Below are 15,207 nucleotides of genomic sequence, written 5' to 3' on the forward strand. Positions count from 1 at the left end.
GGAATGTAAATTGGTTCTTACAGTATGGAAAATATTATAGCGTTTCCTCAAAAACCTGAAAATAGAACTACCACATGACCCAGCAATTCCACTAGCCTGTATATATCCAAAGAAAGTGAAAACACTAATTTGAAGAGACAGGTTGCACCCCAGTGTTCATAGCATTATTTACAATAGCCAAGATATGAAAACAAGCTAAATGACCAACAGATTAATGGGTAAAGAAGATGTGGTGTGTACGCACACACACACAGGAATATTATCCAGCCATTAAAAAGAATGAAATCTGCCATTTGCAACAATGGAAATGGACCTCAAGAATATTCTGCTGTAAAAAAAGAGAAAGACAAATACTTGCTTTTCATCTCGTATATGTGGAACGTAAAAAATAACAACGGGATATATAGCAAAACAGTAACAGACTAGCAGGTATAGGAAACTAAACTAGTGGTTACTACTGGGGAGAGGAAGTGGGGAAGCCAAGATAGGAGTATGGGATTAAGGGATATAGAGTACTGTCTTTAGGGCTTGCCTGGTTGTACAGTGGTTAAGAATTTGCCTGCCAGTGCAGGGGACAGGAATTTCATCCCTGGCCTGGGAAGATTCCAGATACCACAGGGCAGCTTAAGCCAGTGCAAGGACACAGTTACTGAGCCTGCACTCCACAGCTACTGAAGTCTACATGCTCCAGAGTCTTTGAGCCTCAGCTCCTGAGCCCACAGCTGCAGCTGCCAATGCCCTCACGCACTGGAGCCCACGTGCCACAACTAGAGTCCATGCACCTCAATGGAAGATCCCCCGTGACACAGGGAGGATCCTGTATGCCACAGCTAAGACCCAGTGCAGTCAAATAAATGAATATTCATTATGTAAATACCTTTGGAAAAAGAAGTGGGTGGTTCTAAAGGCTGGTTCCTCTCCTGCTCTCCCCAGGTACAGTCAGTACAGTGTGTGTGCCAAGAGCAAGACTGCAGCCAGAATGTGTGAATTCAAACTCGCTTTCACCACTTAGTAGCTGTGTAACCTTGAGCTCCTCTTCTGTAGAGTGGAGATAATAATTGGATCAAACCCTTCAAACCCTTCAGGGTTGGGAAGGTCCCCTGAAGGAGGGCATGGCAACCCGTTCAGTATTCTTGCCTGGAAAGTCCCATGGACAGAGGAGCCTGTTAGGCTGTGGTCCGTGGGGTCACAAAGAGTCAGATACGACTGGGTGACTAAGCACATGCACATAAATGGCAGTTTCAGGTAGCCAGTTGCTGAAGCCAAAACCGTGTGATGAGGAAAATTAATACTCATAGCCAGAATTAATTGAGCATTCTTATGTACCTGGCACTGTGCCGGTTACATGCATTTCTTTTTTTAGTTCTCAAGATAACAAGGCAGGTATGATTGTCCCCAGTTCACTCATAAGAAAAATAAGGCATTGAGTCAAAGTAATGTTCAAAGTACTCTTGTTTCACAGCCTTTCAAACCCTGTGGATTTGAAGTCTGTATTCTCTGTACCCCTTTCCTACTGTTCTAATCCAGCCAGTCCCCAGATGAGAGCCTGAGAGGGGTCTGAGAATTCTAAGTCATTAATGCAAGTAATAAAGTTGATTGAGTATGAAGATTATATCCTAAAGTGATCTCTCAAGCTGGGAAGAACCACGCTTAGAGTGTTTAAGGACTGCATAGTAGTAGCTTCATCAGTAGCATCCAGCCTCATTAACTGTCAGCTCAGCACCCTCATCTGCAGAATTGACGATAATGCTTTTCCCACCTCCATTAACTGCTTTTTTTTAAACTTATTATTTCTTCAGAATTTCCAGATGATATTAATCCTGTTACAAAAGAGAAAGGTGGACCCAGAGGCCCAGAACCTACCCGATATGGAGATTGGGAACGAAAAGGACGCTGTATTGATTTTTAAGCCACATGTTGTTTAACTGCAGTATCTTTTCTGATAGTGTACATCTGAATTAACTTATTTTTGATTATTGTCTTTCTGTACATCATTTAAGTCTCCTAATTTCTATAATGTGTTTTAAAATATATGTGATAGCTTTGGAAGAAAATAGGCTGCTATAAATTAGGAAAGAGGAAGTATTTTTACATTAGCATATTAATTTTAATTTTAATGTTTTGGGGTATTTAAGGGATGATTAGAACTGCAAACTTTCATTTCATCATGTTTCAATTTAAGTTGATCAGTGGTTTATAAGATACAAGTGTAAATAAAACTTTTAAAAAATGATTCTGTTGCCATGTTCTAAGTAATTGTGACTTTTTCAACGTGAGTTAAGTAGTCCACTACAGTTTGGTTAAGGCCACAGTAACAACAGAAAATCTTTAACTCTGGGGCCAATTACTTGGGTTCAAATCCCAGCTCTATTGTTCACTAGCTTATGTAACTTTGGGTAAGTTATTTAACTTCTCTGTGCTTCGGAATCCTTATGTGTAAATTGGAGATAATACTAGTTCCACCTCATAGGACAGTTGCGATTAAATGAGTGACTATGTGTGAACCACTTGGAACAGTGCATAGCACATACCTCTCAGTGAGTTAGTGATCCTTACATCATAAATGTATTTTCTCAGGTCTCTAGGCTGCCTGGGGGGAAAGATTTAAAAACTGACATTTGAAATACTTGAGTTGAAATTGTTTTATATGAATATAACATATAAAAAACCACTAGTTAGATATTAGTGATTATTTGCATGGATGAACTGAGCTGAAATGTAGTTTATGTTAGACATTAAGTTCAAGCTAACATGAGAAAACCAGGGGATGAAACTGGCCAACTTAGTTAATCAGTTTTGAGCATTCAAAAGCTCCTACCCTGTGGCCTTTGGGTAACTGGGTCGGGAAGAATCAAGTCTAGTTTACAGAGCTGGGCTGAAGGAAGAATAGGATCTGCTGAACCCTTGTAAGATGTCCTTTGCTCTCCTCTGGCCTCACGCAGCCACCCGGACTGAACCTTCAGCCCCCAGTCTACATTTAAATAACTTGGGAAGGAAGGTTTGCAGAGCATGTAGAATGCAGTAGGCTGGTGATTATGTGATATGAGTTATAATAGCAGTATTATCTGAGAAGATTGTTGGAAGGCTTATTTAATAGAATAAACTTTTTTTTTTTTGGAAAAAAAAATAAACTGTTTAAAAGGGTATCCTACTTCAAACCAACCAATGTGGTAACTGGGATTAGTTATTCAGTCTTTGTATCAGTTATCTCTCTCAGTCAGCATTTGTTCTTCTAATTACAGTTACTGTGTCTGCTGCCAAGTAGCAGCTTTAAAAATATTCTATAATTTAGTATACTGTATTGGTCTTTATCTTTCTGTCTTACTTCACTCTGTATAATGGGCTTCAGTTTTATCCATCTCATTAGAACTGATTCAAATGAATTCTTTTTAATGGATGCATGAGACAAGTGCTCAGGGCTGGTGCACTGGGAAGACCCAGAGGAATGGGATGGGGAGGGAGGTGGGAGCGGGGATCGGGATGGGGAACACATGTAAATCCATGGCTGATTTCATGTCAGTTCACTTCAGTTCAGTTGCTCAGTCATGTCCGACTCTTTGTGACTCCATGAATAGCAGCACTCCAGGCCTCCCTGTCCATCACAAACTCCCGGAGTCTGCTCAAACTCATGCCCATCAAGTCGGTGATGCCATCCAGCCATCTTACCCTCTGTCTTCCCCCTCTCCTCCTGCCCCCAATCCCTCCCAGCATCCGGGTCTTTTCCAACGAGTCAACTCTTTGCATGAGGTGGCCAAAGTATTGGAGTTTCAGCTTCAGCATCATTCTTTCCAATGAACACCCAGGACCTATCTCCTTCAGGATGGACTGGTTGGATCTCCTTGCAGTCCAAGGGATTCTCAACAGTCTTCTCCAACACCACAGTTCAAGAACATCAATTTTTCAGCGCTCAGCTTTCTTCACAGTCCAACTCTCACATCCGTACATGACCACTGGAAAAACCATAGCCCTGACCAGATGGACCTTTGTTGGCAAAGTAATGTCTCTGCTTTTTAATATGCTATCTAGGTTGGTCATAACTTTCCTTCCAAGGAGTAAGCATATTTTAATTTTATGGCTGCAGTCAACCATCTGCAGTGATTTTGGAGCCCCAAAAAATAAAGTCAGTCACTATTTCCACTGTCTCTTCATCTATTTCCCATGAGGTGATGGGACCAGATGCCATGATCTTAGTTTTCTGAATGCTGAGCTTTAAGCCAACTTTTTCACCCTCCTCCTTCACTTTCATCAAGAGGCTTTTTAGTTCCTCTTCACTTTCTGCCATAAGGGTGGTGTCATCTGCATATCTAAGGTTATTGATATTTCTACTGGCAATCTTGATTCCAGCTTGTGCTTCTTCCAACCCAGCGTTTCTCATGATGTACTCTGCATATAAGTTAAATAAGCAGGGTGACAATATGCAACCCTGATGCACTCCTTTTCCTATTTGGAACCAGTCTGTTGTTCCATGTCCAGTTCTAACTGTTGCTTCCTGACCTAATGTATGGCAAAAATCACTACAGTTTTGTAAAATAATTAGCCTCAAACTAATAAAAATAAGTGAAAAAAAACAAAAAAACAAAAGAAAAATATTCTATAGTCAACCTCCAGTGAATTTTTGCTAATTTTAACATCCCAGAAATATTGTATTCAATTAGTTCATTAATATTAATTAATTTTTTATTTTGTACCATATAGTTTTGCTTGTGTTCCACACTAATCATCATATATGATACACAAAAGACAATGTATATACTTCAAAAACAAATATAAAATATGTTGCAATGAAGTGTATTAAAATAATAGAATCCTTAACCTCCATTAACAATAGCATGTTTCAGGATAGTTATATATTAAGAGGTAAAATCTGGTGGCATAAAAACATGTATAGTTTTTTTTTAATGTATAGTCTTTATGTCCATCAAACATTCATGAAAGAACCTGCAGACTCACAGAAGATGATGTGATGGCAATGGAAGTGTGTTACTCAGAACTCCTTCGAGAAGCAGAGTGGACGGAGGACCCCAGCTGCTGCCCCTGGGACCCACCACTGTGTTCCTGATGAAGCTACACGTCCCCCACCAGTGAGGGGGTATGGTGGGGCTGCGGAGAATGAGTGTGCTGGCCTGGCCCCCAGAGACTCCCCACGAGCCTTGCAGGCTTTTCTCATGGCTGTGCTGCTGAGTGAGACTCTTCCCTCCCAACCCTTCTTCCCCGCTCTCCCCCCTTCACAGGTGTCAGACTCAGCCTCCTCCTTCCGTTTATAGCTCACAAATGTTGCCCCAGTAAATCTCTTTCATGTTTAATCCCATCTTAGCATATGTTTCTCAGAGAAACCAAACTAAACATGGATAATTATAAAAGAACAACTTACAGGTTTTCAGAAAATGTCATGTAAAGTTTGTGGCTTTTTCGAGTACAATTATAATTTAAACACTAATTTTACATTGGAGATTTCTGGGAAATTGTAGGTTCAGCATTGGTGTACAAAGCGCCGTAGTTTGAGTCTTGTACCTAGTAGGTGTTTTGGTGGAATTGAATCATGTCCGGCATTTTTTTCTTACTTTGATGTCAGTTGCTATAACCCACCATAAGCCAAAATACAATATTATCAGCTATTAAACTATTAAACCTACTATTACCTCTTCCAGCAATACAGGAGACGACTCTACACATGGACATCACCAGATGGTCAATACCAAAATCAAGTCCATTATATTCCTTGCAGCTGAGGATGGAGAAGTTCTATACAGTCAGCAAAAACAAGACCTGGAGCTGACTGTGGCTCAGATCACGAGCCCCTTATTGCCAAATTCAGACTTAAATTGAAGAAAGTAGGGAAAACCACCAGACCACTCATGTATGACCTAAATCAAATCCCTTATTACACAGTGGAGGTGGTGAATAAATTAAAGGGATTAGATCTGGTAGACAGAGTTCCTAAAGAAGGACAAATGTTCATAACATTGTACAGCAGGAGGAGACTAAAATCATCCCCAAGAAAAGAAATGCAAGAAGGCAAAGTGCTTGTCTGAGACACCCTACAAAATAGCTGAGAAAAGAAGAAGAAGACAAAGAAGAAAGGGAAAGATACGCCCAACTGAGTGCAGAGTTCCAGAAAATTGCAGGGAGAGGCAAGAAAGCCTTCTTAAGTGAACAAGGTAAAGATGAAGGGAATAATAGGATGGGAAAGACTAGAGATCTCTTCAAGGAAATGAGAGATACCAAGGGAACATTTCATGCAAAGATGGGCTCAGTAAAGGACAGAAATAGTATGGACCTAACAGAAGTGGAAGAAATTAAGAAGAGGTGGCAAGAATACACAGAAGAACTGTACAAAAATGGTCTTAATGACCCAGATAACCATGATGGTGTGATCAGTCACCTAGAGGCAGACATCCTAGAGTATGAAGTAAACTGGGCCTCAGGAAGCATTACTACATATAAAGCTAGTGAGGTGATAGAATTCCAGCTGAGCTATTTAAAATCCTAAAAGATGATGCTGTGAAAGTGCTGCACTCAATATGCCAGCAAATTTGGAAAACTCAGCAGTGTTCACAGAACTGCAAAAGTTGAATTTTAATTCCAGTCCCAAAGAAAGGCAATGCCAAAGAATGTTCAAACTACTGCAATTGCACTCATTGTACAAACTGTACAGTTGTGTGCATTTGACATGCTAGCAAGATAATGCTCAAAATCCTTCAAACTATGGTTCAACAGTATCTGAACTGAGAATTTCCAGATGTACGAGCTGGATTTAGAAAAGGCAGAGAAGCCAGATATCAAATTGGCAGTATCTGATGGATAATAGACTCATTGGAAAAGACCCTGATGCTGGGAGTGATTGGGGGCAGGAGGAGAAGGGGAAGACAGAGGATGAGATGGCTGGATGGCATCACTGACTCGATGGGCATGAGTTTGAACAGACTCCGGGAGTTTGTGATGGACAGGGAGGCCTGGTGTGCTGCGATTCATGGGGTCACAGAGTCGGACACGACTGAGCGACTGAACTGAACTGAACTGATGGATCTTAGAAGAAGCAAAGGAATTACAAAAACCATCTGCTTCATTGACTACACTAAAGCCTTTGACTGTGTGGATCACAACAAACTGGAAAATAGGAATACCAGATAGGAATACCAGACCACCTTACCTGTCTCCTGAGAAACTTGTATGCAGGTCAAGAAGCAACAGAACCAGACATGGAACAATGGACTGGATCCAAATAGGAAAAGGAGTATGTCAAGGCTGTATATTGTCACCCTGCTTCTTCAACCTATATGTAGACTACATCATGCGAAATGCCAGGCTGGATGAATCACAAGCTGGAATCAAGATTGCTGGGAGAAATATCAACAACCTCAGATATGTAGATAATATCACTCTAATGGCAGAAAGTGAAGAGGACCTAAAGAGCCTTTGTATGAGAGAGAAAGAGGAAAGTGAAAAGGCTGGCTTAAAATTCAGCATTCAAAAAACTAAGATTATAGCATCCGGTTCCATCACTTCATGGGAAATAGATGAGGAAAAAGTGGAAACAGTAGCAGATTTTATTTTCTTGGGCTCCAAAATCACTGAGGACAGTGACTGCAGCCACAAAATTAAAAGATGCTTTCTCTTTGGAAGAAAAGCTGTGACAAGCCTAGAGAGTGTATTAAAAAGCAGGGATGTCACTTTGCCAACAAAGGTCTGTATAGTCAAACCTGTGGTTTTCCTAGTAATCATGTATAGTTGTGAAAGTTGGACCATAAAGAATATGAGTGCTGAAGAATATATGCTTTTGAACTGTGGCTAGAGAAGACTCTTGACAGTCCCTTGGACAGGAGGGAGATCAAACCAGTCAATCCTAAAGGTAATCCACCCTGCATATTCATTGGAAGGACTGGTGCTGAAGCTCCAATACTTTGGCTACTGATGCAAAGAACTGACTCATTGGAAAAGACTGATGCTGGGAAAGATTGAAGGAGGTAGAAGAAGGGGATGACAGAGGATGAGATGGTTGGATGGCATCACCCGATTCAATGGGCATGAGTTTGAGTAAACTCAGAGTTAGCAATGGACGGAGAAGCCTGGCTTGCTGCAGTCCATGGGGCCACAAAGAGTCAGACATGACTGAGCGACTGAACAACAACAAAAAGACATGTCTAGTGTCCTCAAGCCATCCCTGGCCCAAGAGAAGCTTTCTTGGTGGGCATCCCTCTTACAGCCACTGGAGCCAAAGCTGCCAGGACTGGCTGCTCAGTGAATTATAAGGATTATTGAATGACCTGTGAATATTAAGTATTTGTGATTAATAAGTGTTCGATATCAGTTCTGGTCCTCTGGGCACTTTGTTCTGCGTGTCCCTCCTCAGATCCTTCACTTGTAAGACCTCTTTCTGACACTCCAGCTGCCTCTGGGGCTTGGTTCTCACAGACGCTGTTTGTGCATCTCCCCATCCTGCTCCTTCTCCCTGCTGGGAGAGCTATACCATAGACTCTCTCTAAGCTAACCTCTCTCTGTGATCACCCGAATCTGGGTAAAGAATTAAAGAAAAATATAGACTTCTCTACTTTTGGGGGCTTCCCTCATAGCTCAGTTGGTAAAGAATCCGCCTGCAATGCAGGAAACTCCAGTTCGATTCCTGGGTGGGGAAGATCTGCTGGAGAAGGGATAGGCTACCCACTCCAGTATTCTTGGGCTTCCCTTTTGGCTCAGCTGGTAAAGAATCCACCTGCAATGTGAGAGACCTGGGTTTGATCCCTGGGTCTCTACTGTTGAGGGGTTTTAGATAAAGATGATAGAATCTACTCTATGTCAGTGGTTATTAACCTTTTCAGTCTTAAGGCCCTTTTTGTACTCTAAAATCTTTTACAGTCCGTAAATGGTGTAGGACACCAATGAACTTTTGTGTGTTATACTGTTGTGTGTTATATCTGTCAATACGTGCTATATTAGGAATGAAAGATGAGCAATCTTTAAAATGTTTACTTCATTTAAAAATAACCTAAAAATAAGCCCATCACAAGTTAACATAAAGTAACATCTTTTTGAAAAGCAACAAAGGTAAAATAACTTTCTGAAACAAAAAAGATTAAGTGACATTGCATTCTATGTTTATTGTCTTCAATGTCTAATAAAAGGCAGCCGTATCATCTCATATCATCTGTTGGGATAATGTTTTAATTGTGGTGTAAGGAACAAAAGATGTCTTTATACAGATATGTAAATAGAAAAGAGAGTGTCTCACAGACCCCCTGAAAGGTCTCAGGGCCCTTGGACCACACACTTCCAAGAACTGCTGAGCTGACGTATGTTGAAAGTGTGCTAGTTGCTTAGTCATGTCTGATTCTTTGCCACCCCATGGATTGTATCCGGCCAGACTCTTCTGTCCATGGAATTCTCCAGGCAAGAATACTGGAGTGGGTGGTATTTACTTCTCCGGGGTCCTTCCCGACCCAGGGATCAAACCCGGGTCTCCTGCATTGCAGGCAGATTCTTTACCGTCTGAGCCACTCATCAGGGAAGCCAGACTTAAGTGACAGGGAAGTACTAAATACAGACTCCTCAGAAAGGCGAGCAGAACAGGTGGAGCCTCCAAGACCAAGTCTCAGAGCTCCAGAGAGTGCTGGCGTGCAGGAAGCTGCGGCCTGAGGTCGTCAGCGGCGCCTCTGCGGGCAGGACGGCTGCTGCTCTCACCATCACGGGCCCCAGGACTGCTGAGGCTGCCACCCACCACGCCGGCAAAGTGAAGTCCAGGGCATTTCTCTCTCCTCCTCTCCTCCTCTCTGCTGTGGGTGGGTCCTGAAGGAGGAGGTTTGCACCCTGGGGTGGGGACGGGCCCTGTATGGCAGGTAGGTGCACTTGTACCAAGTTCAGGGTGGGTAAGGCAGGCTGCACTCTGGGGAGCCATCTGCGGAGATGGCGTTCCAGAGAATTTTGACAGACGCAGACATTACCTGTCCACCACTAGCATCAGAGAAAACTAGCTGAGAAGCAGTTTCATTGGGGCATACAACGTGTAAGTGTGAAATGTATGAGATATATAGGCATGTAAAAGGTTTAGTAATCCTTCAAACATGGCTTCCCAGGTGGCGCTAGCAGTAAAGAGCCTGCCTGCCAGTGCAGGAGACCTAAGAGATGTGGGTTCGATCCCTGGGTGGGGAAGATCCCCCGGAGGAGGGCATGACAACCCACTCCAGTATTCTTGCCTGAAGAATCCCATGGACAGAGGAGCCTACAGCATAGGGTCGCAAAGGACATGCCTGAAGCAACTTAGCACACACACAAACATGTTACATGGCTATTCCTGCTCATTTGAAGAATGTTTCCATAATAGCAGTGTAAAAATAAAGTTTAAATAATCCCTAAAACGTGTTCAAGGTCTGTTCCTGCTCATTTGAAGACTCCTTCTGTAAAGTTTGGACATTGGAGCCTGTGATTTATTTGTATGCCTTTTACACAGCCTTCGTTATAATGAATATGAAAAATTAGTTACATGAAAATTGGTTAAAATTTAGCAACCTGTGTTCTTTTAAAATACCACTTAGGTATATTTAGGCCCTGTGTTTCTAACCAAGTTGTAGCAAGTGAAATCTTGTCTGAGGATTTGAGTCCACAGTCCTGTTAGCAGTTGCTGGTGGAAGGAGTCAAGGACACATTGAGAAGCAGTTTGCTGTTGGTGCAGGTGTGGGAAGGACACAGACATCAAAGGAACATTTTAGAAGCACCTTACAAGGGAATATTGGAGACTGAGAATATGCACAGGGGAAAACCAGGAAAGTGTCTTTGCAGGCTTGCCTTTAAGTAGCCCTTTTGGAAAAACCTAAATTTATAAACTGACATGTTAAAGACTGTGGACAGTAACCACTGTCTTAAACCACTGTGTGTTCCCTAACACAGGGGGTCTCTGTGTTCAAACCAGCATCTACAACTTCAAAGTTATATAATATTTGGATTCTGTGGTTTACCAGAAGAGGTTTATATTTTGTTTCATTCCTAAGTCAATGACTCAGGTAAATCCTTTTATTTTTAAAAAAGCTTACATAAGATTTTATTTTTGACATTTTCTAACTTGCATCTGCTGGTCAGAAGTCTGAGAACTTTTGAGTGGGTGGTTGCATATCCAGTCTGGGCCCTTGATTATATGAGTCACGGCCCTGCCATTGTCCATACGTACATTCCAAATGCTCCAGCAGGGCAAAACTCCGGATCTTATTTCACGAGTTTATGTTGGTAGGCTCATGCTGACTAGAACGTCCCCTGCCTTCCTCTACCATCAAGTCTCGTCCTCCTCTCGTCCTTTGTAGAACGAGGCTAGGCATAAAGTAGAATTGTGAAATGCTCTTCTTTACTACCAAAACCTGTCAGACCCTAATGCTTCCCCAGCTCATTAGCCCTGGGAGCCCGTGACCCTGCCAGCAGCTCCTGCTGGCAGAGCCCTGCCCTCACGCACACGTGAGCTGTGCTGCTTCTGGTGACTTGGCCCTGGTCCTCCAGGCCAGTGTTCTGGGGAGTTTTTCTGTTCTGTGGGGGTGGTTGTTGTTCAGTTGCTCAATTCTGTCTGACTCTGCTACCCCATGGACGCCAGGCTTCCTTGTCCTTCACTATCTCCTGCAGTTAGCTCAAACTTGTATGCATCGAGTCGATTGTACCATCCAACCATCTCATCCTCTGTCACCTCCTTCTCCTCTTTTCCTCAGCCTTTCCCAGTATCAGGGTCTTTGCCAGTGAGTTGGCTGTTTGCATCAGGTGGCCAAAATAGTGAAGCTTCAGCTTCAGTATCAGTCCTTCCAAAGAATATTCAGGGTTGATTGCCTTTAGGATTGACTGGTTTAATCTCCTTACTATCCAAGGGATTCTCACATCTCCAACACCACAGTTCAAAAGCATCAATGCTTCAGCTCTTGGCCTTCTTTATGATCTGTCATACATCCGTACATACATCTGTCACATCTGTACATGACGCCTGGAAAACTCTGTAGGGGTTAGAATTCCCCAAACTGCGTTTTTAGTGAGGGTTCTGAGTACAGGTTAAGTTCTGCCACTTGGGTGCTCTGAGTGGGATTTGAAAGGGGGCGTGAGGAGGCTGTGGTCCTGCTTGACTGTTGTGGCCCCTGGCACAGGTGGAGACTGGCTCTGCCCATGGCCCACGTCAGTGTCCAGCCACTAGCCCTGCGGGGCCCAGAGGCACAGCCGTGGGGACACCCGTGACTTCTGAGGGCTGGGCGGCTGCTTTGGTAGTGTCCTCTCGTCCTGACCAGTTCCGGACGGAGAAGTGAGTTCCACTTCCCTCGCTGCAACGGGGCGAGTGTCGCCCCTGCCAGAAGCCACTCTAGAGACCTTTTCCTTGAAGTTATTCCTAGAAGCTTAGTCTAGTCACTGCCCATCCAGCCCTTCCAGAAATGTGGTCAGCACTTGAATACCTTTCTGTTTAGAATAGCTGGAGCAATTTCTGTTTTCCGTGATGAACCTTGACTGTCCGGTATTTATCTACACATAGACCGTCATGTCAGCTCTGTTCCTGGACTCATCCGCCCCTTTCCTCTGTGTAGTCTGCAACTCTCTTCAGATACCTGACCACCCACATGGCAGTCCTTCCACAGCTGACTAACAGGATTTCCAGAAAGACAGAGAAACAGAGAAGAAGAAAAGAGAAACAGAGAAGTAGAAATTATTAAAGGATCAATACAAGGCTATTTAGCAGAATCAGAGGATACGCTGCCAGACTAAAGAAGTCCACCAGCAGTGACTCCATGAAATTGCAGGTGATCAAGAATAAAGATAACATCAAAAAGCTTCCAAAAAAGAGACATTTTTAAATGTCACATAGGGGGGAAAAAAATAGGTACCAAGCTTTCCAATAGAATACAGGAAAATAGTAAAAAACAATCTGATACAAATTTTGAGGGTAAATTTTTTTTTTAATTTAGAATTAAATGCAACCAATATAGCCTGCCAATAGAGTGTAAACATACAATATACAAAATCAAGTAGGGGAATAGAATAAAAATGTGTTCACACAATAAATTCTAGGGAAAAAGGAACAACTTTAGTCACATGTACTTCATCTTAGAAAACTACTGATAACTGTGCCTTAGCAGAAAAAGAGCATAACCAAAACAACAAAACAACAACAACAAAACATGGATCCCGGAAATAAGAGCTTCAACACAAGGGAAGTTTCAGGACTTGCTCCAGAGGAAAGTGAAGTGAAAAGCGTGTGGAAGGAGACACAGGCAGGGAGGTGGAAACGGTGGTCTGTCATTTAACACGCTTGAGCAATCAGTCAGTTCAGCCCTGTCGTGTCCGACTCTCTGTGACCCCATGGAGTGCAGCACGCCAGGCCTCCCTGTTCATCACCAACTCCCGGAGTTTACTCAAGCTCATGTCCATAGAGTCAGTGTTGCCATCCAACCATCTCATCCTCTGTCATCTCCTTCTCCTCCCGCCTTCAATCTTTCCCAGCATCAGGGTCTTTTCCAATGAGTCAGCTCTTCGTGTCAGGTGGCCAAAGTAATGGAGTTTCAACTTCAGCATCAGTCCTTCCAATGAATATTCAGGACTGATTTCCTTTAGGATGGACTGGTTGGATCTCCTTGCAGTCCAAGGGACTCTCAAGAGTCTTCTCCAACACCGCAGTTCAAAAGCATCAGTTTTTTGGCGCTCAGCTTTCTTTATGGTCCAACTCTCACATCCATACATGACTACTGGAGAAACCATAGCCTTGACTAGTCGGACCTTTGTTGGCTTTGTTGGCTTGAACATTAGAAAACTTATTTAAAACATTTGACAAATAATGGAGAATTTAGGAAATATTAACAGGTACCAAGAAAACAATTAAATTAAAAAATGAAATAGTTCTTAAATTATTAACTCCAGGAACAACAAAACTTTTTGTACAAGAAAGGATATGTAGCTTCAGTACACTATTTGGCTCAGAAGGTATGTGATTATCACACAATCTTAACAAATCCTTACCTGTATGGAGAGGAGGGGGAAGAAGTGGGCAAAGGATGATACTATTGACTGTACTATAGGAAGTCAAGAGATATTTGATGAAACTGATGAATCCAGGGATGACAGCATATGCATATGATTTAGAAATCTGGCAGTAGATACCCAGAGAATCAAGCAGAAGAGCTGAAAGTAGTTTCATTCATTTCTTAAATGAAAATATTAGGTACTATTTTAAGAATTTGTACATATTAACACATATACATGGAATCTTGGAAAATGGTACTGATGTACCCAATTGCAGGGCAGGAACAGAGGTGCAGACAGAGAGAAGTGACTTGTGGACCCAGCAGGATAAGGAGAGGGTGGAATGAATTAGAGTAGCACTTGACACATATACACCACCATGTGTACAACAGCTAGCTGGTGGAGAGCTGCCGTGAAATTAAAAGACGCTTACTCCTTGGAAGGAAAGTTATGACCAACCCAGATAGATTATTAAAAAGCAGAGACATTACTTTGCGCACAAAGGTCCTTCTAGTCAAGGCTGTGGTTTTTCCAGGGATCATGTATGGATGTGAGAGTTGGACGGTGAAGAAAGATGAGCGCTGAAGAATTGATGCTTTTGAACTGTGGTGTTGGAGAAGACTCTTGAGAGCCCCTTGGACTTCAAGGAGGTCCAACCAGTCCATCCTAAAGGAGATCAGTCCTGGGTGTTCATTGGAGGGACTGATGCTGAGACTCAGCTCGGTGCTCTGTGACGACCTGGAGGGGTGGGATGGGGGTGGCGGGAGGGAGGCTCCAGCCAGAGGGGATGTCTGTAAACAGAGCTGATTCACACTGCAGTGCAGCAGAAGTCAACACAATGTTGTAAAGCGGTTGTACTGCAATTTAAAAATTTTTTTTTAAATAATTTACACAGGTTCGTTTTGGAAATATAGAAAACACAGTATAAAGAAGAAAACGAAAATCATCTATAAAACCTCTGTACTCACTTAACCTTTGATGTTCTTCAATAATCTAAGTATGTATACCTGCTTTTTGTATCTGTTATTCCTAACAATTTCATAGTGAAAATGGTGTTTCCCTGTTTTAATCTTCACTTTTTTAGTCACGAGTGATGTTAAACACTCTTCTCCAGTCAACTTTCGTCGTCTCCTGTTGATTGCTGTCTCTTGTCTCTCGCTCATTCCCTGTTGGTTATTGGTCTTTTGTTATCAATTTGTACGAAACTTCTGCTTTTCCCTTGTGGTCTTTGTGTTGAAGTTTTTCTTA

The 15,207-nt window shown here is 42.5% G+C and overlaps 1 protein-coding gene across 1 annotated transcript in view; it reads left to right on the forward strand.

Moving 5' to 3' along the window:
- The window catches only part of SDHAF4 (succinate dehydrogenase complex assembly factor 4), a 32,524-nt gene extending 30,291 nt beyond the window's left edge, over positions 1 to 2,233 (forward strand). Inside the window, exon 3 of the mRNA XM_065911428.1 lies at positions 1,800 to 2,233. Coding sequence (XP_065767500.1) covers positions 1,800 to 1,909 — 110 coding nt within the window. The 3' untranslated portion in view covers positions 1,910 to 2,233. The remainder of the gene's footprint in view (positions 1 to 1,799) is intronic.
- The last annotated feature ends 12,974 nt before the right edge of the window (positions 2,234 to 15,207 follow it).

The sequence above is a fragment of the Muntiacus reevesi genome, chromosome 19 (assembly GCF_963930625.1).
Source record: "Muntiacus reevesi chromosome 19, mMunRee1.1, whole genome shotgun sequence".
NCBI classification, from domain to species: domain Eukaryota; kingdom Metazoa; phylum Chordata; class Mammalia; order Artiodactyla; family Cervidae; genus Muntiacus; species Muntiacus reevesi.